The sequence below is a fragment of the Lepidochelys kempii genome, chromosome 12 (assembly GCF_965140285.1).
Source record: "Lepidochelys kempii isolate rLepKem1 chromosome 12, rLepKem1.hap1, whole genome shotgun sequence".
Lineage (NCBI taxonomy): Eukaryota > Metazoa > Chordata > Testudines > Cheloniidae > Lepidochelys > Lepidochelys kempii.
The window spans coordinates 38,309,854-38,333,492 of record NC_136391.1 but is presented as its reverse complement, the minus strand read 5'-3'; the positions used below and the strand labels follow the sequence as shown (position 1 = coordinate 38,333,492).

The following is a 23,639-nucleotide window of genomic DNA, read 5'->3' as shown; positions in this document are numbered from 1 at the left end:
GGTGTGCCCTCCAGAGCACGTTTGCTACTGAATGGGAAGGCAGGCTCTGTCATTAAACCACTCAGGGCACGTCTGCGGAATCGAGCCTTCCAGCCCAGTCGACAGACTTGCGCTCACGCTACCGCCCTAAACATAACTGTGTAGACCAGTGGTTGGTCCCTGTGGCCTGTCGCTTCCCGCAGCTCCTGTTGTCCGGGAACAGCGAACTGCGACCACTGGGAGCTACGGGGGGCTGTGCCTGCGGACGGTCAACATAAACAAAATGTCTTGCGGCCCGCAGTCAGGTTACCCTGATGGGCTGCATGCAGGCCGCAGGTTGCCCACCACTGGTGTAGACGGCACTTTGAAGTTGTGGATCAGCCTTGAGCTTGGGCTCTGAAGCCCACCCCACTCCCTAGGCTTCAAAGCCTGAGCTCCAGCCCATGCCACAACGTCTACACAGCTATTATTTGACTCCATCCCTGCTGACTAGCAGCTCGGTGATGCAAAGGCATGGGCTAGGTACATGCTATGGCAAGTGCAGGGGTGTGTGTGTGTTATGTCCTATCCGTTCACCCACCCCAACACCCACACAGCCCAACCAAGGAATAATGAAAAGTTATGCTTTATTTTTCCTGTGGTGCTTAAACACTGCTTCTGTAGCACATATTCTGTGGCTCATTTCACTTCTGTTTGATCATGTGCCCTGAAGAGGCAGCCAATCTCCCTGACACCAAGCCAAGGCATCTGTGAAGCACAACACAGCACCAAATCCGGATTAAAACTATACAAACTCTCTTTGCACAGAAGCTATAAAGTTCCCAGCTGGGGGATATTTCCTGCATTGGCAGCACAGATTTCTGGCTGGCAACTCAGGGATTCTGTGCTCCTGGCCACTAGCTTGTGAGTTGCAGCTCTGCTTGGCCTTGATAACAGACAGTTACTGTGTGCTGCAGCCGGGGGAAAGGCAGACCGAGATCTATGGACTGTTGGGGAATAAAGAAGTGCTGGAGCCCTGAACAGTCTGTTATCAGTATAACAGTCCTTCCGCGGTAATCAACTCAACGTCCTTGGCAAGGTTCTGGGGTGTAAAGAAACATGCACTTGAGTAGGTTGCAGTGTAGCCTGATCTATCAATTATTTATTTATTCTGTTAATTGCTTAAGAATTTCCAGTTATCGCTTTGAGGGTTGACAAGTTCTTGTCCCGAGATCAGGCCCAGGATTATTTGATTTCTTTCATGCATAGAGATCTCGTTGTTCTGTGTACTCTCACCATGCAAGCAACCACGCTCCTTACAAAAGGAAGAATCTGCTTAGCTGGTGGCAATTCTGAATTGTGAGAGTATCTGATAGAGAGCCACTTGGCCCTAGCTTCCTTAGCCAACTCTGACTGCCTCGTGTGATTCAGAGGAACACGTAATGGTAAGCACAGCATGCAGGAGGTGTCCCGATCAGAGCACGGGTCTCAGCAGGAGCAGACTCAGAGAATGGGGGGCACAACTTGCTGCTGGCACTAGGGGCCTGCTAAAGGCTTAATTGGTTTAACCCAGCTGAAGGTGAGGGAGCAGTGGCAGCAGGGCAGAGACAGACAGTGAAGGAGAGACCATGTGGGATGAAAGGCATTGGGTCAGGTGGAAGGGACAAATATCGAAACAGGCCATTGAGTTGGGTAACTCCCATTGGCACTTACTTAGAGCTCACCCCAGCAAACCAGCTCAGACTCATCATATTGCAGGGGATAGTTGTCCTTTTTCATTGATAGAAAGTGCTACTGGATGAAAATGTGCTAGATTCTAGCAGTCTCCTTGTCACCCGGCTTTATTTTGTGTGTTCCTTTTCTAGCCAGCCTGGGTAAACGTGATGCTGCTGAGAGCCCGGTGGTGCGTGGGAGCTGAAATTTTGCAGCGCAAGCAAAAAGTGGTGCCTTGGCTTTTAATACCCCTTTTCTTCCTTCTCTGGTATGAATCTGTAGAATGTAGCCTTCCAAAGGGAGAAGGGTTAACCCGGAGCGCTGCTGATTGCCATGTGATAACAGTTGCCTGTGTGATTAATGCAGATCCCTGCTGTAAGAGGAATCACATGGGAGGCAACCCAGCTGATCAGATGCTAAGGTGCCTCACCAAATCCTGTGCTGCTCCCCTGTCTTCCTCCCTCACAAAGGAGCGCACTTGTTTCATTGAAGGAGAGGTGGCTGGGTTTAGGCTCCAGATCAAACAGCATGAAACAAAACAACCTCAGAGAGATTTAAAGCAAAACAAATAACCCCTGTGGGTGTGCTGGAAGGGCTTTCAGTAAATTTACAATCAAATCCTCTTTTTATGGCTTTTTAATTCAATAGTGGATAAATAACAGGAACTTTTGATATTTAGACCCTAAGATAGCTGACTTCCCTTCCCACAATTCAAAGGGGATACCATAACCTGCTGCTTTATTGCGTCACTGGTGAAACTAGAAGAAATCCTAGGTCTTTATCGAGAAAAAGCAGCCTTTGGTGGAAGGATGATATAATAGCAAAGTCTTTTGAGCATCTTTCATCCGGAAGGATCCCAAAGCATTTTGCAAGCTGCATAATACAGGAATCATTTCAACCGCGGCACAAATGTAGCTAGCGCTGGGATGGAAGGAGCAGCTGTTTAACAGCCACCCAGCATTTCTGCACAACCATTCAGGACAGGGAATAAGCGAGGATCCCCTATTTGGTTGAAACGGCTGGGGAGCTTTTGGGAGGCAGGATAGAATTGTTCCCCTTGGAATTTAGCCAATGGCATCAAGGCCCCAACCTCTGTTATTGGCACATAAAGTGTCTTAGGGCAGGTCTACGCTACAACTTAAGTGAATCTAATTTACGTCGCTCGGGGGTGTGAAAAAGATGCAAGTTACAGCAACCTACACGCTGGCCAGCCAGCGCCATATTGGCAGGAGGCACTCTCCCGTCAGCGTAGAACGTCTTCGCCGGGGCGGTACAGCATCGGTGCAGCTGCACCGCTGTAGCACTTGTCGTGTAGCCCAAGTTCCAGCAGTGGTGAGTCCAGGAGAAACAGCATGTGGGCTTTGGTGCTGGGGATTAGGTGCTCAGAGGTGCCCTTAGGAAAGCTGGCTGCTTTCATGGGGCTTTCATCTCCTGATTTCCGCTTGCTAACTTGCATCAAAAGAAGCTAAAAATACATTAGCTCCCTCATGTGACTTTCCCACGTAAGCAATCGTCGCCGTTGTCAGATGGGATGTTGTGCAGCGGTGAATGGGAGGGGAGGTGTCTAGGAGGTCTTCTCTGTTTGCATGATCCACGCTGTGGGAAAGTTGTGAGAACTCTTGCTGTAGTTAGTTGTTAATTTCACTTATCCTAGTTTTAGTACAGTGGAATCACACAATGTGAAACTGGAGTAACGCAGTAGGAGATGAGCCCAATAGAAACCTATCTACACCTTTTCTAACGCAGCCTGCTTTGCATCAACACAACTAATGCCCTATCGGCAGATTTTTTGTCCCCAGGTGTTGCCAGACCATTTCGCTGCCTAACTCCTGTCTGTGTCAACCTGCAACAGTCTCTGGGATTCAGCCTTTGTCTGCTTCTCACATCTTAATATTCTGTCCTGGTTTGTTTGTTGTCCCTATGTAGGTGATGTGTCAAACCTGAGTCCTGAACACTCCTTCGAAGGCACAAATGTTGATGTGGGGAACATCGTTCTGGCTTTGTATAGCGGTCTCTTTGCCTATGGAGGCTGGTAAGATGCTGGCATATTACTCATTGCAGTGACAGTGTAGTTTAGTTCTTTGTCTTCAGCTCTTTGAGAGAGTTGGCAGGGAGGGCACGGCCCAGAACTTCTAGTCTAGCTCTACTCGTCACCAAGGTAACAGTGCAATTGCTTCATTTTTGTCTCGCGTGTTTCATGCTCAATCCTTACAGCCCCTCCCTAGTCCCTGGGTGCAAGTACAAGAAAGTGGTTTCAGTGGCAGTATTTAAAACAGGGAGCAAGTATAGGGGCAACCTGGTAAAATGCCCAGGTTATATGGTGAGCGAACTCCAGGGAAACCAAGAGACACTAAATAAGGTGGGATTGTCTGGGTGGGCCAGAATCGTCTCAGACGGAGAAGGATATTTGAAGAGTCAGGGGACAATTAGGTGCAGCGAGACAGCAAGGCTATTCCAGCTAACCAAGGCAGCGTGGGAGAAAGGATTCATCACATGCTCTGGGCTTGAGAAGGCTCCATCCCTCATTGTGGGCAGGAACTCAGAGGTAATATGCCGTATATGGGCCATTGGTTCAAACTGGCTGGATTTTGGCAAAACCGTGCCAGTGGCTTGTGTAGGAGCAAAGGTCAAAGTAGAGGTCGTGGGCCCAGCAGCTGTGACCACCAGCTGTCAGTTCTGACCCATCAGTCTGCCAATTGACAACTCCAAGCCAAAGCTCCTACAGGTTTCTTCATTAATCCCTTCACACTCTCATGTGTGCTCCCAGAAACCTGGGCTCTCTTTATTTGCAATAAAAATAAAGGCAGATTGTGGCCCTCCTCTGGCAATACAGAGGCGCTGCTAGCTGACCATAAGTCTCCGGCATGCAGTGATCCGTCTTATTCCAAGCAAGCTGGTTGCATTGCATGCTGGGACCTGCAGAGAACACTTCTGTTTGAAGGTTTTTTAGGTAGCCTCAGCCCTTGTGCCATAAATTTGAGACACGGCCACCCTCGGTTTTGCAGAGCATGCTTTGGTTTGTGTGTCTCTAGTGGGGCTTGCGTATGCATGTTGAGGTTAGGGTTAGGCTGTTGGAGTCTTTGTCTAACTTCATTGATCTCTGTAACCAGAATTACCATTGTCTTTTAAATTGCAGGAATTACCTGAATTTTGTCACTGAGGAGATGATAAACCCCTACAGGTATGTGCACCACATGGTGAGCTCTTGGCTAGAGAGGGAAACTCACCAGCTGTTCACCCTCTAAATGCCACTTCCATCCGTTAACGTAAAGCCATCCTTTGTGTGCAGCAAGTGTCGTCACTAGCCATCCCAGGGAATGTAAAACAAACTCTCGCTTTGGGGGCAAACAAAACCTCTGCTGAGGGCGATGCATGCTAGATAATGAGACTGCTCTTCGTTAGTAAAGGATGGGGTTTTCTGCAGGGAAGGGGGAAAAGAAAATCTCTGTCTAAGAGGAGCCCTTGTTAAACCACCTTCCCCCTCTAGTCTCTTTTGAAAGTCCCATTTCCTTGGCCTGGCTCAGCAGCCGCTCCTTCACAGTTGTGACTTGCTGGCAGAAGGGGGTTTTCTTTGTTGCTCTATTGCAATTTCATAATTATATCTAATATATATTTTCACCAAAATGCCAGGGGGCTTGCCAGGATGTAGTTTTACTGTTTGCCACGCACACTTGACCTCTGCATTTTTTTCCTCCCAAAGCATGGGCCTTTCTCTCCATAGCTTGTCTGTGTCAGGGTTATATGAGGGGATCTGGTAACATGAGATTGATCTCGCCAGAGCAGAACATCTCTGGCAAATCCCTGATGCCTGCAAGGAGGTGCAAACCGTGCGTGATTGCCAGCGGCACCGCTGGCTGCACTTTAGGCCAATTCCTGACCCCTGTGGTGATCAGCATGCTGCGAAGCATGAGATTCATTTACCCTTTCCTTGACATGTGTAATTACACATGTTTTTGTGGACGGTAATTGTCCACTCCCTTTCCGAATGCAGCCACTCTGACTCCCTGACCTCCTGCAGCTTTGAGCTCCACAGGCAGATTGTCTGCTGCATTAAGAAGGATTTCCTTTTTAAATTAGTGTGCACAAACTAAGTTAGCCTATCAGGAAGGGCAAATCTGCCTTCGCACCAGCTTCTCTTTGAGGATTTGTTTAGGTTACAGCTGAACGTGGTTCCCATGGGCTGCAGGGGTCCAGCCAGCTTTCTGGTGACTGCCAGCTATAGCCCTGATCTTCCCGTCTCCTTGCTAGACAGCCACAAGCACAAGTGCTTATCCTCGGGCCAGCAGACTGTTGTGCGTGTTCTAACATTGGTATCTGGCAGGAGGCCCATGTCAGCTCTTTTGAAATGAAAGTCTGTGCATTGAACCCAAGAACCATTTGCTCAGCCAGAGTCCACTCACAAACTGTCTTCTCCCCAAGAGTCCATCTCCTGCTACCTCCCAGCCCCCAGGCTGGGCTACTTCTATTTTTGGAATTTTCTCCCCAACTTCTCCAAGGAGGATGGAGTCCAGATTGGACCCTCTGCAAGACCAAAGAAAAGCGGAATAAATTGGGCAGTCTTTAAGCCAATGCAAAAACCTATTCAGAAAGGCTGGTCTCTGCAACAGCAGCATCTCTCCCTAGCATGCTGTCTCTTGAATTATGTCTCCAACTGATCTTCAGAGCCCCAGATTCTAATACTTTATGATTTCCCTCTTCCTCCCAGAAACCTGCCTCTAGCCATCATCATTTCACTGCCCATAGTCACCTTAGTTTACGTGTTGACGAACTTGGCTTACTTCACTACCCTGTCAACAGAACAAATGCTGTCGTCTGAAGCTGTGGCCGTGGTAAGATGAGTCACATCAAAAATGCTCTTATCTATTTCTCTACGCTGCCTGAATCCCTCGTGCTATCTCTAGTTGGATCTTCCCATTCATTCAACACTGACCCTGGCTGCTTACAAGAAGCTGATGTTTGACAGTAGGTGGGAGGTGGGGAAGGGTTGTCCCCACATGACACTGAGCTGGATTAATCAGAGCAATAAGCAAGGATGGGGGAGGGAAATAAATGGCATTGTTGTTCATAAATAACCCTAGCTGCCGGCTACTGGCCATGTAACTGTCCAATCAGTTACCAGAGTGTGACATTTATGGGAAAAGGTCGCACCGTCAATATTGAACCAGGCTAATCTCTCCAAGGGTCAGTCTGCACTTGATTTTTTTTTTAAAAAACAAATAAGCATTATTCGAATAGTTAAAATTAAAGCACCCACACAAATCCGGCTCCCTGGCCCTATGGAGAGTGTGCAGCTTTGTGTGAGCTTGGAAGCTAAGCAAGACTGGGTGTGGTCCGTATTGGAGGGGAACCCTCCAGCCCTGCATAAATTGGTGTTGGCAGTTCAACAGGCAGCATTCTCTCCTGTGGGTAACGTTGAACCCAGACACCAGCACGGTGCTTTGTGGTGCCGTGGCTGCTAGAGATACCAGCTCTGGTTGCATTACTCCAGGTTTATGCTGACATGACTCCACTAAAATAGCGGAATTGCACTGGCATAAAATTGGAGCAATACTGAGATGAATCAGGCTGAGATGTAAAACTGAGACTCATTAAAGAGAACATGGCACTTCCTGCCAAAACAGGGGTGTCTGCTCCAGTGTCCTGGACTAAATTGACATTTTGCATATCTGAATCGTCCTGCTGTTGCAGCTGGATCCAGTATTTTCCCAGACTTTCTGTCCTAAACCATTGTGTGGTGTTGCTGAAGCTGTTCTAATGGATGTCATGTTCTGCCCCAGAGATGGTTGCATGTCAGGGAAGTGCCTTCTATCTATCATGTAATTCCGTAAAATGTTCTGGACATGTGAAAAAAACAGTATGAAAAATCTTCAGCAGTCTGTGTGTGTACAGTCAACCTGAATGGGGCATTTTATGTTAAAAACTTGTCTGGGTAAATAGATACAAGTCCCTGTAGGCAAGTTGCTGATGAAATGTTGCTTCCTTCTAGGACTTTGGGAACTATCACCTTGGCATGATGTCTTGGATCATACCCATCTTCGTTGGCTTATCGTGTTTTGGGTCTGTCAATGGATCCCTCTTCACTTCTTCTCGGTATGTTTTTTGCTCAGTACTGCAGATCCCATTTACAGGCACTGTGCCTAACCTGTCTTTGTTTGGAGCTGTCCTCACAGGAGCAAGGTCTCTGAGGTTCTGCCGCTGGACAGATGCAGAGAGGGAAGGGTCCGTGCACTATGTAAGGAGGGAGAATGATCATTTTTTCTGTAAAGCCTTAAATCAGTGATACTCAAACCTCAGTGCCCGAGGAGCCAAATTAGCGAACCACATTACCCCAAAGAGCCACAGTCGTGTGAATTCAGTGTTTCATTTAAAATGTATAATGTATCTATCTATATCTACGCTCCTGTGAGGACAGCTCCAAATGAAGACCGGTTAGGCACGCTGCCTGTAAAAATAAATAAATGTAATCCTCAGAGCAAAATGACGGGCCAACTATTATTTTATCCGCTGCGGTTGATTGATAACACAGTAAAAGTATCCTGATTGGTTAACAACTTAGGTCACACTGTGGTTTAAGATCATGTGCTGCAGACGGTTGCAGGGGCCACAGTAAAGAGCCACTCGTGGCTCATGAGCGGAGTATCGTTGCCTTAAATAGCATCCAAAGGCCAAATCCCAGGTCCTTGCGGAGGCCTTAGTCTCGCGGTCTTTGGACAAAATCCTGTTGAAGTCATTGGGTGTCTTCGGCTGCAGACTAAATAAATAGCAGGGTGACCAGATGTCCCGATCTTATAGGGACAGTCCCGATATTCGGTGCCTATTACCTCCCACCCCATCCCGATTTTTCACACTTGCTGTCAGGTCCCCCTAATAAATACAGACTTGGACTTTAACAGCAGTGCTCAAGAAAGCATTTTTAATGTAAACCCAGATGCTTATAAAGCCTCAAAAACAAAGACTGAGGATTCCCCAAAAAGAGGAGAGAGGATGGGAATGGACTGACACCCAGGAGAGCCAGGTTCAGATCTCGGCTGTGCCACAGAGTCCCTGTATGACCTGCAGTAAGGCCCTTAATCACTCTGATTTGGTTCCCCGTCTGTAAAATGGAGATGAGATAATACTTTCTTCCTCCCACACTCTGCCTTCTCGATGTAGAGGGCAAGCTGCACATTGAGGCCCTGCTCTCAACTGGTGCCACTCTAATGCAAATAATTAATAGCAGGGGTGGGGAGCTCAAGTGGCAGAAAATTGCCACTTGGAATAGCAGTGCACCACTAGTGTGGAAATACTTACATACTAGAGGTTGGTTCAGAGTGTCATTTCAGCCTGGCTCACTCCAAAACGCCTATGCTTCTGTCACGCTGTTGTACCGTGTTTTGTACTGAATGCAAACCTGGACTGAGTGAGTGACTGCCAACACTTGTGCCAGGTGGACTAACTGCTCTGTTGCCCTCAGGCTGTTCTTCGTGGGATCCCGGGAGGGTCACCTGCCCTCTGTCCTGTCCATGATTCACCCCAAGCTTCTCACTCCAGTGCCATCTCTTCTCTTCACAGTAAGTGTCCTATGGGCTTTCAGATTAAGGTGACGCGTGGCAGAGAGAACGCAACCAGTCAAGAAGGTGGAGCAAGCCAAGATCCATCAGTGCCTGCCCCTCCTGGGGTGGCAGGAAAATGACTGTGGGATACTCCACTGAACCCAAATAAGCAATTACTGTTTGTTGTCCCAGTGGAAGGTGAACCTCCTCTTTCTCCTTGTGCCAGTATGCCATAGGAAGTAGTCCTCCCAGGCCCCACCTGCCTTCTAGGTTTAATGAAGCGCATGGGGTGAGGATATCCTAGTGGGACCGCAGAACTACACAGGAAGCTGAAATGCCAGGCAACACTGATGAGGCTATATGCTGTTTCTTAGCATGTAAATTAATGTCAGCTGTTACCACTGTACGTTAAGTCACAGTTCTAGGAACTTGCGGGAGGGGAGAAGTTTTGCAGCAGAGAATCCAGACTGCCACCAGCCCCAGTAAATTGAAAAGCCATGGGTGGCCCCTGGGGAAAATGTGTGTCACTTTGGTGTCACAACTTTCCTCTGGCTGATCTGCGTTCTCCGGATGTTCCCTGACGCTCTCAGAGCACCCACAGCTGTAGAACAGTGGCTGTAGTTACAGTCTTTGTGGGCGTCTCTGCACTTCAAAATAAAAACCTTTGGGAGGAAGCGTGGCTGGGTGAAAGAGGAAGTGAAGAGCAGATAGAATATCACATGGTCACAGATTCAGTTAGTTTAGTGGAGATCCCTGCTGAATCATCCAGTCCATGTTTCAGCTCAATCTCACCTCACTCATCCTTGTCAGACTGACTGCACTTCAAATTCTCTGTCTACAATGGGAATAGCTGAGGGGGGAGGAGCAGGGGATGTCATGACTGGGGGCCCCCACAGAGCACATGCCAAGACAGAAAGAGGAGCAGGTGCTGCAGGACTGGATTTGGGGGCACTGGTACAGCTGTGGCAGGGATCAAGGACTGCAAGAGCACTGTGCCCTGCTGGTCGTGATTGAAATGCATTGGGTGAGCCACACAGAGGGCACTCAGGCTGGGAATACAGGGGGTAGCACGGGTCAGAATGGAGGTGCATTCAGCAGAGCTGTGTGGGGAAATGTTCCATAGGTCCTCCTTGTTCCTAATGTGGCTGATTCTGTCTGACTCGTTCAGACCCTTGGTTTGCTAAGCACTAAGAAAGTTCCCCTCCTTTTCATCCTCAAAAAACCCACCCTTCTTTTTTTCTGTGTTTTGTTTATGTGGCCCTCAACCTCATAGTAGACCCCTGGATTGCAAGTTTCACTTTGAAATAATTCCATGCAGTGATCAGACTTGGTTAAATTAGTAAAAATTAAGCCACCTCTTCTGCGTATGTCTGGAAATCCTTCACTGCTCTTGGATGGTAGGCAATTGCTCTCAGACACTTGTCTTTGGTAGCGTATGGTGTTCTCCCCTGCCTATCCCTTTGCTCATGACTTCTGTTTCTGGCCGCAGTGCTTCATGACCGTGCTCTACGCCTTCTCCAATGACATCTTCTCCGTCATCAACTTCTTCAGCTTCTTCAACTGGCTCTGCGTGGCTCTGGCCATCGTTGGCATGATATGGCTCCGCTACAAGAAGCCAGAGCTGGAAAGGCCCATCAAGGTGAGGATGGTGTTGGCGGCGTAGTGGGGAGCCCTGCAGACACAGAGCTTCCCCCTCCATGCTCAGGCTTCTGTGATGCTAGTGGGAAGGTGGTGGGAGTGGAGGCTTTATGGCGGCACTTCCGGGAGAGGGGCAGTTCTTTTGTGTTCTAGGATGTGACTTCCATGTATAGAAATTTCCCCCTCAGCAGTAAGGGTGAGAAAATCTGTGTAGGGAGGAGTGGAAGATCCAGCTGCTTTACTGTGCAGAGGTGCAACTTTAGAGCAAGCCAAGTTCGATGTGAATGAATAGAGGCCTGTGTGAAATGAGTGTCTGGTGTCAGACTGGTTCCTGGTAGGTGGGAATCCACATTGCACAAAACTCCATCTCATTGGCTCCCTCATCGGTATAGAGGCGCAGGGCTGAGACACCCAGGTCGTGGAAATTCCCTCCGTGTCAGGGGTGAGGTACCTTGGCAGGGCAGCACACAGGAAAGCTCTCCGTGCTAAACCTGCTCTGGGGATTATTAGTAAAGGACGTCAGCCCGTGTGGCTCTCAATCGAACGCTTTGTACCAGCGTGAAATTGACTTAAAAGTTCTCTTCCCTGTAGCTTGTTTTTTAAACAAATATTTTTATTTGATTTGTCCTCGGCTACCCTGGCAGCACAATGGGCCCATCTGGTTTGAGGCCAAGATCGTGTCAAGCACTGGAGTCAGTCAGCCCTTCTCAAAGGCATTCTCTGCCGTCATCTTCTGAGTGCACTCAAATCCCCACCAAGCCGCCAACAGCCAAAAAGCAACAAACGTTCCAGACCTTCCCAGATCAATGCTCCCAAGATGGCTCTTAGCAAGTGGCTTCCCTGCTGAAAGCTGGGGTCTGCTCCCTTATTTTAAGAGTCCTGTGGTGTTCTAAAGCAACGACCTAAATCACTACAGCTCACATTAGTCATACTGCTGCATTCGGGACTGTTAGTTGAGATACTCTATAGTTTTATATATAATGGATGGACTGAGTGTGGGACTGAGAGCCAAGAACTCCTGGGTTCCAGTTCCAGGTGTATCAGGGATTTGCTGTGTGGCTTTAGGCAAGTCACTTCACCTCTTTGTGATGGAGCAGAGAAATGTCACACCAGCAGTAAAGGGTTAATGAGAGCCTATGGGACCTGCTAGCCCCATGCATCTGTACCTGCAGCCAGCTCTAGGACTGGAGAGGGAAGGAAAGGAGAGAAGCTGGTTCAGTTCAGGGTGACTGGCGAAGAGGCAGAAGGTCACTCTGCCCCCCTCTGTGAGGGGAGCATCACTACAAGTCTGATGGCCGGGACAGCCGCCAGGGAGCAGCACTGTGTCCCTGACCGAGAGAGACCGTTGAGAAGACTGGCAAGCACCCAGCACTGAGTAAACTGTACTATTTGACTGGAAGGACATTGTGAGGCTAGGCCCCTTCTACACTTATATCCACCCATGCCCAGAGGGACCTGAGGCCGTGGTAGGATGCCACTGATGGCCTGCGGGCTACTCCAGATGAGTCACTACAGACTGGACGATAGGGGCCACACCTCAAACTGAAGGGACATCAGTAGGAAGTAGCTCAGATCAGTGGACTTAGACTCTCTGCCAGAGGAACCTGCCAGTGCTGCTTCACAGAGGACCCTGGGCTGGGACCAGATAGAGAGGGTGGGCCCAGGTCCCTCTACTATACCCCTTAAGAGCTCAGACGCAGATGTGAGTGGAGTCCAGAAAGTTCCTCATCTAAGATTAGAAACCAGGCACCTCTGCCAGGGAAGAAAGGGGCCAGAAGTCAGGCCAGCCTTCCAAGTGCCCTATTTATGTCCTCTGTAAACCAGGGGTGATAATACTTCTAGCTATCCAGGGTGTTGCCACAACTGATGGATGAAGAGCATCCTGTCCTCCCATGGGAAACTAAAAATCCACAACCTCTCATTCACAGTTGTGAGCAGTCAGGGGTATGATCTGCACAGGGTCTGTCTGAGAATCCAAACACTTCCCCTCCCAGGTCAAAACCAGGCACACACATTGTAGGGACATAAACTTCAATTGTGAGTAACTGGCCTCTGTTTCCGATTCTCCTGGACTAACTTCCCACCCCTTTCTTGTTTCCTGTGTCCAGGTTAACCTCTTGCTGCCCATTTTCTTCACCCTGGCCTGCTTATTCCTGATCGTGGTCTCCTTCTGGATGACACCAGTGGAATGTGCTATCGGCTTTGCTATCATCCTCAGTGGGATCCCCGTTTACTTCTTTGGGGTTTGGTGGAAAAACAAACCCAAGTGGATCCTCCAAAGCATCTGTAAGTTATAGCCACAGCCGTCAGCCTTTGCAGGGTGCACCTTTGGCTTTGGCTCCATAGATGGTGATTCACTTCTTACTAAGCATGCTAAGGCAGGTAGCACTGGCTGTAATTCATATTGCAAAGGCCTATAATGGGTTTCTGTTAAACAATCCAGCTGGTAATGGGTTGGTCAACTTGTGCTCCAGGCACCCAGAATGATAGTCCACCTGTTGTCATGGCAAATCACAGACCAAACATAGGAAGCTCGCTCCGCCCCCCGCAAACAGGGAAATGATGGGTTGGGACATAAATCCCCAGCGAGCTGTGGAGGCTGCCTTTCTTATGCCACCCGAAGAGCTGCAGTGTCGTAGCTTTATTAGCAGAGGAAAATAGCCTGCTGGGTGAGCTGGGAAGGGGGATGGAGATACAGTGTAAAAATCTGAGTGCAGAGAGGCTAATTCTAATGGAGGTGAGATCAGAATTAGCCCCCAACATGTTGTCTGTTTCACATAGCCAAGGGAGACGAGTCCTGGTCCAGTCAATGCCCTCCCTACCATCAGCGTAAGACAGCACAGCCAGGGAATGGACAATATCCTGGTAGATTCTCTTGGGAGCTTTATTTGTAAGGTGTTCATGTAAGATAGGTGTGTCTCCGCTGTCAAAGTCGACACCACAGCGAGTGTTCAGGGAGGGAGAGCTCTCTGCCTGGCACCACCTAATCTCTCTGTCTGAACAACTGATTCAAGAAAGTCAAGCTGTGTTGTCTAAGTAACTAAACTCCACCATCTGTCTGAGACTCTAATACAGCTGGCTGACCTAGAAAAGCACACAAGCAGAAATGCCAAACTTTATCTATGTGCTTTCTATTAACAAGAAAAGTACTTTTTAACAGTGCTCAGGACTTTATTTATTTATTTTAATTCTAAGTATCAGGCTTCGGTCTGGGTAAAACTATTTCCACAGCGACTGAGTTGCAAATTAGCATATTAATTGACAGGCTTTTAAGCAGAGAATAGAGAAAAGAGTCCAAGAACACAAAATAAGAAATCTGACAAGTGTCTAATTAGGCATACATGAGCCTTATGCCCGCATATGTATTAATATGCTGTAGATAATCTGATCAGATCCAGCTCAAGAGAATCCCTATTAATTGTATCTGCCAAGATTGTCTCATGTGCAGGGAACACTCAGTGTAGCAGTGAGGGCACAGAACCATTTGAAACACACTTTAAAAAGACACTGTCAAGGTAACGTATGATTTAAAAAAAAAAAAATCTTACAATTTATACCTCCCCTCATAAGTTTGCAGTTGAAATGTTTCCTAATTAAATTTCCTCCCCGCTCCACTGTGCATGTGCCCCCCTCTTTTGTTGTTGCACAGTTGTGTATAAGCACAGCAGTGGGCTGCACATTCTGATTTGCCCTTGTGTTGGTTGCTTGTGACAGTGCAACATCGCTGTGTTCTTAAGGAAAATGCATGAACAGGATCAGATACTCAGAACCATGCAAGCAAAAATGCTGTCTCACAACGTGTAGGCACCGTTGCTCTGACTCCGCAGTAACTGCATGTACAGTTCTGAAATCTGGGCCTTACTTATATGCACAGGTGTTAAATGGCATGTGCACATATGTTCAGTAATAACTGATAATTCCCATGAGCATGCAGGTCATAAGACTGGATTTAGAAATGTACACATAGTCAATACACATACTCTGACACCACCATCGGGTTAATTTTTACCCTTATTCTATGCACAAACTCTTGCTGTTTCAGATGGAAGTCGTGGGTAAGGACTGAGGCAGCGTATGGCCTTGGTACAGTAACTCCTCACTTAACGTCGTCCCGGTTAACGTTGTTTTGTTGTTATGTCGCTGATCAATTAGGGAACATGCTAGTTTAAAGTTGCGCAATGCTCCCTTATAATGCTGTTTGGCAGCCGCCTGCTTTGTCCACTGCTTGCAGAAAGAGCAGCCCGTTGGAGCGAGCTGGTGGGGGCTTGGAACCAGAGTGGACTGGCAGCTCCCCTAAGTTCACTGTGCACCTGCCCAGCAGGCTATCAATTGCCGGGCAGTTCAGCTGTCCCTCCCCCCCCACTGCCATGTGCTGCTCCTGCCCTCTGCCTTGGAGCTGCTCCTGGGAGCCTCCTGCTTGCTGTTCAGAGAGGGGGAAAGAGGGGTGCTGATGTCAGGGTGTCCCCCTCCCCTCCCCCACTCCTGTACCCCATCCCCACAGAGCAGGGGCCGGACATGACAGGGCTGAGGACTGAGCTTGCTGGCAGTGGCAGCTGTCTCAACTTGCTGATCTACTTAAAAAGGCAATGTACTTAGAGTGGGGTCAGCCTACTTAAAGGGCCAATGCATCTCTCTCTCTCACACACACACACAGTGTGTGTCTCTGTCTCTCTCTGCCATGCTGTGTTTCCTCCCTCCATCTGTGCTGTCTTGTAGAGTGTGTGGCTACATTAACAACCATTTGTTAACCCTTGAGGGCTCAGCCAAGTGCTAGTTCATCATTTAGCAGTAAGGCATTCCTTGGGAAATATCCTACCCTCTTCCACCCTTTGACTCCACCACCTGAACCAAGCTTCACAATCATCACTGCTGTGTACAGTATTAAATTGTTTGTTTAAAACTTATAACATGTATAAGCTAAAGTAGCATTTTTCAGGAACAGAACTACAACGTTTAGCGAGGACTTACTGTATTTGATTTGCAGTGAAGACCTATGTAGTACTTAGACTCCTTTGAAAGAAGAAAGTGGGACGGCTGCCCTGTCAGGCCATTTGAGGCAGAGGATCATGAAACAAGCAACCAGCTCTCCAGGGTGAAATGAGTAAAACTTGCATTCCGGTGCCTTTAACTCGCTCTTGTTTCCTCCCATTCAGATTCCGTGACAGTCCTGTGCCAGAAGCTGATGGAAGTGGTTCCTCAAGAGTCTTAAGGAGGAAAAGCAGAGACGTTCGGCTCGGGGAAACGCACATTATTATTTGAAAACAACGCAAAAGAAAACCTTTCTCATCCCTCATAAATCTAGATACCCTGAGCACCTTGGTAGAGCTGCTGCATCCCTGAGACCCCACTCCCTGATATGCCCTGCTTTCCCCTCCCTGGCCTCATCACCACCAACAAGCCAGGCTGCTGAGCAACACTTCGAAGAAGAGTTCTTGGGGTGCGAATTTAGCCTAGGAAGAGGAGTTTCTACTGGTAACCTCAAGAGGCTCCAGCACGTCTAGTTAGAGGGAAACTGATCAGGCACTCTCTCTCTGTGTCTGTGTGTGTGACTGATGGCTGGACTTCAGTTCTGTTTGTGCTTATTTGTTGTCTTGTTTTAATTTAAGGTTAGCATTTAGTTTCTCCATCACAGAGTCTGCAGCTGAATCTGCTCAAGGAAACGGAAATTCCAATGCCGTCAATGTTACACATGTGCCTGTGCAAGGGACTGGGATTTCACACTGCCACAGGGCTGCAAAACAGTCCTCCCAGTCATTTTCTTTCAAATGCAACAAACCCAACCAGCTTACCAAGCGAGATCTTCAGAAGGCTAAACACTCCTGGCCACAGCTAGACAAAAGAAATGGACTGAGACAGTCACGCTGCTGGTATGAAACAAGGACTTGCACTGATTTTAACTGGATCCCTGGCACTTCTTCGCTGCCCCCCATGAATTGTTTTTATTATTGTTTTTAGTGATACTAAAACTGTAATCCATTGGATATATATAAATATATATATATAGTTTTGGGTTTTCCCCCCACTCAGGGACTCCAAGTGTTTCTGCTTTTTACTGACTTAAAATAAATATTAGCAAATTCTTAGAGATGTTTGCAAAGCAAAGATTGTTCAAGAGGCGTTGTTTGATAATTGACACCCGCATGCACACACACACACACTCACACAAATATATTCTCCAGGATGGTTTGGAGTTTGCCGGTGAGGTGCCATGGCAGTGATCCGCGAAAGCCCAGGTGAAGCAGAATGAATGTCTGAGAGCATGGGGCATGTACATGTATTTTGATTTCATTCTGATGCTGAAAAGAGCAATCTGGATCATGCTCAGTTGCCTGTTTTCTGCTGTTCCCCTCTCTTGATTATTAGGCCAGCATGCCAGGCTACTTTTGTAGTTACACTAGTCCCATTGTTATCCTTGAGTACCCAGAATGCATATCATCTACTCCTGTAAATTAGTACTGGTGTACAGGTGAGGGTCCAAAGGGCAGGGTTTCATGGGAAGTTTAAGCTGCCTTCTGAAAAATTAGCAGAAGGCCAGGTGGTGAGATGGCTGCATTCTACATTATCCTGAAGACTGGTTCGAGTCAAGCACATACAGAGTTGAGTGCCATGCCAACAAGTGGCACACTCCATCAGCATTCAGTGTAATTGATGCTTGCTCTTAAACAAGTCATACAGAGAATGTTTGGAATGGATTCTCCTAGCTCACTCTCACAGATTGCATGTGAGTGTATTGGCTGCTGTGATGTCTTTATTAATGCAGTATTCACCATTTCTTCTAGAAGTGTATTAAGAGGAGATGGGACTAGGTAAGACTGGCGTGGAGAGAAACATGAGTGTCCCCAAATGGGGGAGCCTCCGGGGTCACTTTGCTACCTGTCTACCATCAGTTTGACTGATGTTCTGTTTCTCTCACCATTCCTAGAAGCGATGCACTGGAAAAGTGCTCCTTCACGTAAAACTGCAGCACCAGATTCTGGTTGGCTGGCATTAGACCTTCTTTCCAGGATGTTCTGCCTCCCAGAGGGTGGCACTGCTTTGGATGCTGACCAGGATCTGCAGTTCTACGGGCCATGTGACTGTCTCTCTGTTTTCTGGGTGACTATAGGGAGCCAACTTTCCCATTCCAACTTGAATATAGACTCTTATGCTTGCATGCAGAGTGCTGTAACCTGTTATGTTCCCATGTAGTCAGGGTCATTCTGTTAAGGACTGTGTTGCTTCCTTACCTAAAAAAATCTGTCTCTTTAGCAGGACACGGGCCCCAAATTCTGTAACAAATTGCCCTGAACTCATCTGGGTGAAAGGTGGTGGTCTCTTTTAAAAGCAAAAGCATATTTTCCTTATGTGAGCTGTTCTGGTCACTTCCAGGGTCTCCTTTATGCTTTTGCCTGGCCACCCCATCCCTTAGAAAAAGATAATTAAACTTGTGCCCTGCAGTACTGGTTTTTTGTAAAGCAAGATGTTTTGAAGTAGTAACCCTGTAGAGTTAGGGATGTAGAACTCTGCCTCTGTCAGGTGTCTCTCTGCTTTGTTTTGCATTCTTTTGTCAGCATGGAAGATTTCTGGAAAGAAAGGCAATAAGCATATTGAAGCTGTTAGTCGATGCACTGTCCTTTTATGAAGCTGTGTTGCCAGGAGGGCAGGCAGCTTGTAGCAATTCCAGACAGCAGCATCTCCTAAGACCATCTGGAGAAAATGACCGGTGGTTGTAGTTAAATCAACAAGTTATATAAACAGCACTGTTGCTGCCATTAAAAAAAAAAATTCTCCTTGTTCTTAGAAAGTACGAGTGGAGGAGTGGATGGCTCATTTGTCCTGTAAAACATCTCACTGCTAGCTCACCTGTTCCAGTCCAGCCTGGGTCGGTAGTGACACATCCGATAGCTGTTGAGGGGAACTATGTGCAGTGAGTTGGTAGGTCTCAGACCTATTCCCAGTGGACAGGTGAACAACTCATGGGCCAGGGAATTTGAGCTCCTCTTTTCCTCCTCCTCCAGATCAAGGTTGAGGTGCTGTGGCAGGTCAGCAAGGGGAAACCTCGGGCAATCTGACTCCTTTCACTAGTGCTAGATTCTCTTTTCTTTTAGGGTTTAGTGTTCTTAGGACCAGCCACATGGGGTACCAGGCTTGAATTTCTTGACTTGGGCTCTAGCCCCCTTGGCTGGCAGGGACTTTAAGTGCCATGTAGCCAACTGCAGAATTATCAGGGGGGGCAGGAGAGAGGGTTTTTCATCCCTCTCCCACCCCAAGCTGAAGTAAATTAGTAGCTGTGCTGAAGCCATAAAAAGTTCAGATCCGGCTCCAAACCTCCCCAGAGTTTTGGCGTTGCTTGGTTTGGACCCATCTCTGAACTAGCTTCAGGGGTGAAGAATAGATTAAAATGGATTTCCTCTTGTTTAACCTTTAAGACCTATGTGTAAAGGAGGATTTTCACACTGGGGAGTTCGTTTTTTTTTTTTTTTAACAAGTCTTAATTAAAACTTCCACCTGCTTGCTTCTCTTTAATAACTTTCCTTCCCGACATCCGCGAACGGTGAAAAATTTTCTCTTGTGTCAGTCTGCGTGCTCCTGTGGTGAAATCACAATGCTCCATTGTGACATCACCATTGTTTCTATGGCAATAACTATATCATAAAAACAGAACTGCTGTATCATCACAGGATGATGCAGGAGGAGTATCTGGTAGGCCAAGGTTGAAATCTCATTCTGAGTTTTCCCAGTGTGCAAGTTCATCTTTCAGGGACCAGACTGATTGTCTTGGAAGGGAATCCCAGGTAGTCCTCTTCATCCAGGGGATGGTGGCCTAGATGTATGTATTTCTGGGGGTTTGAGAGGGAATGGGTAAAGGGGTAAAACTGAATGAATTTTGTTTGGGGAGAAAAAAAGTTGAAAGCAGTTCGGGCAACGAGAAGAAATTGCTGTTACAAATATAGATGCTCTCAGTAGAATCTACATCCCAATGCTGAGGTCCATAACTATCATTCAGAAGCTTGGAGATACCAGCTTTGAGGCTGGACTTGTTAAGCTAAAGTTTTGGTATGGGAGGAGAGAGTACATCCAGTGAAAGACCTCTGCTGCCTTTCTGATCAAAAGCAGGGTGAAATGTGCCAGCTGATAGGGGGCATGAGGCGCTGAGAGTGGGTCTGGAGAGACTGCATGTAAATCATCTAGACTAGATATGGTTTTGCCCATGATCAGTCATCCTATTGTATGTTCTGGGTGACCCAAAAGAGAGAGGTTAACCCTCTCCTTGCACACACTCAAACGAAACCACAGTGAAAATGTCATTGTTACTTGTAAATGACTAATGACTAATTGCTGTTGCCGTTTAGTCAATTTCCCCAATGAGGGAAGTATCTTATAAATGAATTTTGTAGCATAGTGTTGTGCAGTTGTGACCCCAACAGCTACAACTTACTGTAGTGTTAATAGAATAGAGTGTATGGGACCATGGCAACTAGTTTTTAGGATTAATTGCAGGGAAATAATTGTCACTGAATGTTCATGGCAACCTTGATACCTAGAGGGTAAGGGAGAGGGGTGCTTGATTCAATGGGTATGTTCCCCAGTGCATTATAGGGCTCTTCCTCTGTCCCCCTAACCCATAAACATCCACCCTAATTGAAATGAGACTATGCCCTTCGTCATCCTTCCAGGGTACTACCCACATCCATCACGGCAAAATAATGCAAAGGAAACCAGGCCAGCTGGGATTTCATCGAGATGGTGTCAGGGGTTTAACTGGGACTTCAGTGTTAATTTTGGAGGGCAGGTGAAATACTGTAGGTGGTGGTGTATTAAAAAAAAAAAGTTATCCTGGTTGATTAAACTTCCTGCAGTATATGCTGCATTTCCCCTTCCGAATATCATGTTGTGGTAAACAGAGCTTTATTTTTAGTAGCACCCACTGAACATACCTTGTTGCTGTCCAGCAAACTTTAAAGATCATCCAGTTTGATTGAAACCCGAATTAAATTGCTCTGTTGTTCTTCCCTGCTTCAAGCGAATGCTGACAGCTGAGATGGGAATATAACTGAAATTCCTTGGTGTGGCTTTCTTGGGGTCAGTTTGTCTCCACTGCTGGATCGTGACATAGCCTGTTCCACCTCTCCGGTCTTTCAGTTTATGTGTATTATTCAAAGTTACAGATTAATAAATAACTTGGCCATTGGCAGTGATTGGAAGGAAGAAGGTACCTGATGATTTGAAGATGTTTCTGGAATGCATATTTAGGTTTGTCTGAACGTGACAGGGTCATTTTCTATTTAGTGGTGTCACTGGGAGGTCTTTTCCTTTTTGTCTGTGAAACCCCCCTGAAACCTTAAACAGATGGTATTCAGTGGTAATAATTCCAAACGCTACCATTTACAAAACACCAGAGAGCTGCTACTACGAGGCACGGTTGCGTAACTCCCCTTTCAGTGACATCAAAGGGAAGGCTAAAAGAATTGTTGAACAACTACAATTTTTTTTTAATTTAAAAAATATATTGAAACAATGTTCTTAAAGTTTGAGTCCTCTTTTAGAGCTGAAATGAGGCAGGCCAGAAGTGAGATGGCTTTAATTTCCTCCAGGACATTTGCTGAAGCTCTTGCAGTGAGCTGTCTGACATTTTTAACATCAGCAGGACTCTCTGGAGTCAATGACAGCCTTGTATTCACTCTGGGAGCCCACATAGTATCTGCTTTATTCAGCTGCAGGAAGTGGCATCCTCCTGTGGGGACAATGGAGTTCAAGATACTGACTGCAGGCCAAACCTCAACACTCCTTCAGGTGAAACTCCCATGGAAGTTATAAAGTTCCCTAGGCTGCTGAATATTTCATGGAGGCTGCACACCCAGTTGTGGCCGTGATGAATTTGGTCTCTTGACTTTCATAGGAATTTTGCCTGCATGAGAACAGTAGCAAGTGGGTTTGTGGGGCCTGATCATGAAAGATGCTTAACTCCTCTCAGTTTTCACTGACTCCACTGGGAGTGACAGGTGTTCAGCCTCACTCTGGCTCAGTCCATGGTAGGGGGGTTTCTCACCATTCTCTCCACTGCAGCATTGGGAGCTGTAGTGTAGATGGGCACTGGCTGCTGCTGGTGGTCTAAGCAAGATGTCAGTCAGACCTGCTTTGAACAGAGTGACGGTGCTCAAGGTAACAGCGGCAACTGGCAGCCCATCTAATAGGGTTCTCCATGTTTCTAATACTGGTAGAGCTGAACCATTGTTTTGAACAGTGAGGAATATTTAGATGTCCCTAGTGTAAGATGATGGCCCTTTAGAGACCTGCTGTTCACAGGTCCTGCCCTTAGTTGCTCTTTATCACTGTTGTTCCTTGCGTTAGAAAGGATGTCTCTCCCTCCAGTTGTAGTGTTTAATACAAAAAATATTTTTTTAAATATTGAATTTAATTGGAAAAGTCTGAGGGAGACTTTATACCTAAATTATTCCCTTAGTGTGACATTCACCCCAGTACAGAGGTTCTGCACAATGTCCGGCATGCCATATGCAGTCTCATGTTGAGGGGCCAAGTGATGCAGATGGCTTTGGGTCTTCTACACTGTGATGAATTTCACGTATAGGGAGAACTTTGACCCCTGTTTGTTCAGAAGGACAGCGTGAAGACTTAAGTCCCGTTTAAGCCCTTAAAATAGGGAGTTTGAAGTGTTGTGTAGTCCTCGCGCTGGCCCTCTGAACAAAAACAGGTGAATTTTGCACCTAGTGAATAATCTGACTTTTTAGAAATTTTTCTTTTAAAGATTATACAGGTTTTTTGTTGTTGTTTTAATTTTCTTAACAAAAAAATCTAGATATAGGTTAGGATTTTGTTACACCTGGTTGTTTTTGGTTTTTTTAAAAAATACTAATTTTATGGTTGATCTAGATTATTTTCTGTTCACTTTAATGGGTAAATATCTTTAGTCTTAATATTTCTACAGTAAGAGCTATTTACAATGTTTGCGTTCTTGTCAATATGGTTATTCCAAGATCGTCCTAGAGTGCTGTTCTATCAGTCATTAGTAACTTAATCAAATTGCCTTGTAAAATGAGATGTCTAATGCAATGTATTATTTTTCTCTAGTATTTCTCAATTCTTTTATTGTTTCTGGTTAACAAATCTGTTACATTAAAATATTTTGGTTTTTATTTGATCAAAGAAATATTAATTGTAAGTGTTGTTGCTGGACTTTGCCTTGAAAACTTTTATTTGCAAAAAATTGCCTGCTTTGTCTTTTTTTAAAAAAAGCAAAAACAAACCTAATGACGTCATCTGACATGGACCTCTGAATTGCATTTTCAAGGGTTCCGCTTGCAGATGGGTGCTGGCATAGTAATGTACCATAACAAAGATAATTTGCACTTCCGTATCAGCTTCATTCAGAAGATCTCAAAGCTCCTCACAGACATGAGGCTTTGTCCTCTAACTCCCTTGTCAACTATGTATTATGAGCCCCATTTTACAGATGGGGAAACGAAGGCAGAGAGAAGTGATATGGCCTGGGATAAGTCAATGAAGCCTGTTGAAGCTTGAAAAAGAACCCAGATGTCATAACTCCTGAATCTTGATCCACATGACTGTTGTTCATTTCTGTTTGTTCTGATGGATGGGGCTAGACTTGTCAATGGGCAGGAAAAATCTGGAAAGCAGTAATGCTGTAAGAGACCTAGGTCTGACAGTGAGACAGATTATCATGTGATAAAAGTACCCCACCCCGTAAAAAAAACCCTCTGCATGTTTGAGCAGCATAAACAGAAGGATGGTGCCCTGCAGTTGGGAAGTAATAGACCTTGGCAGAAATCTTTCTGCAAA

The 23,639-nt window shown here is 46.6% G+C and overlaps 1 protein-coding gene across 1 annotated transcript in view; it reads left to right on the top strand.

The window, feature by feature from the left end:
* The window catches only part of SLC7A5 (solute carrier family 7 member 5), a 67,214-nt gene extending 44,225 nt beyond the window's left edge, over window positions 1–22,989 (top strand). Inside the window, exons 3-10 of the mRNA XM_073308149.2 lie at window positions 3,598–3,703; window positions 4,808–4,852; window positions 6,377–6,500; window positions 7,658–7,761; window positions 9,125–9,221; window positions 10,693–10,842; window positions 12,950–13,127; window positions 15,995–22,989. Coding sequence (XP_073164250.1) covers window positions 3,598–3,703; window positions 4,808–4,852; window positions 6,377–6,500; window positions 7,658–7,761; window positions 9,125–9,221; window positions 10,693–10,842; window positions 12,950–13,127; window positions 15,995–16,050 — 860 coding nt within the window. The 3' untranslated portion in view covers window positions 16,051–22,989. The remainder of the gene's footprint in view (window positions 1–3,597; window positions 3,704–4,807; window positions 4,853–6,376; window positions 6,501–7,657; window positions 7,762–9,124; window positions 9,222–10,692; window positions 10,843–12,949; window positions 13,128–15,994) is intronic.
* Window positions 22,990–23,639: the final 650 nt, after the last annotated feature.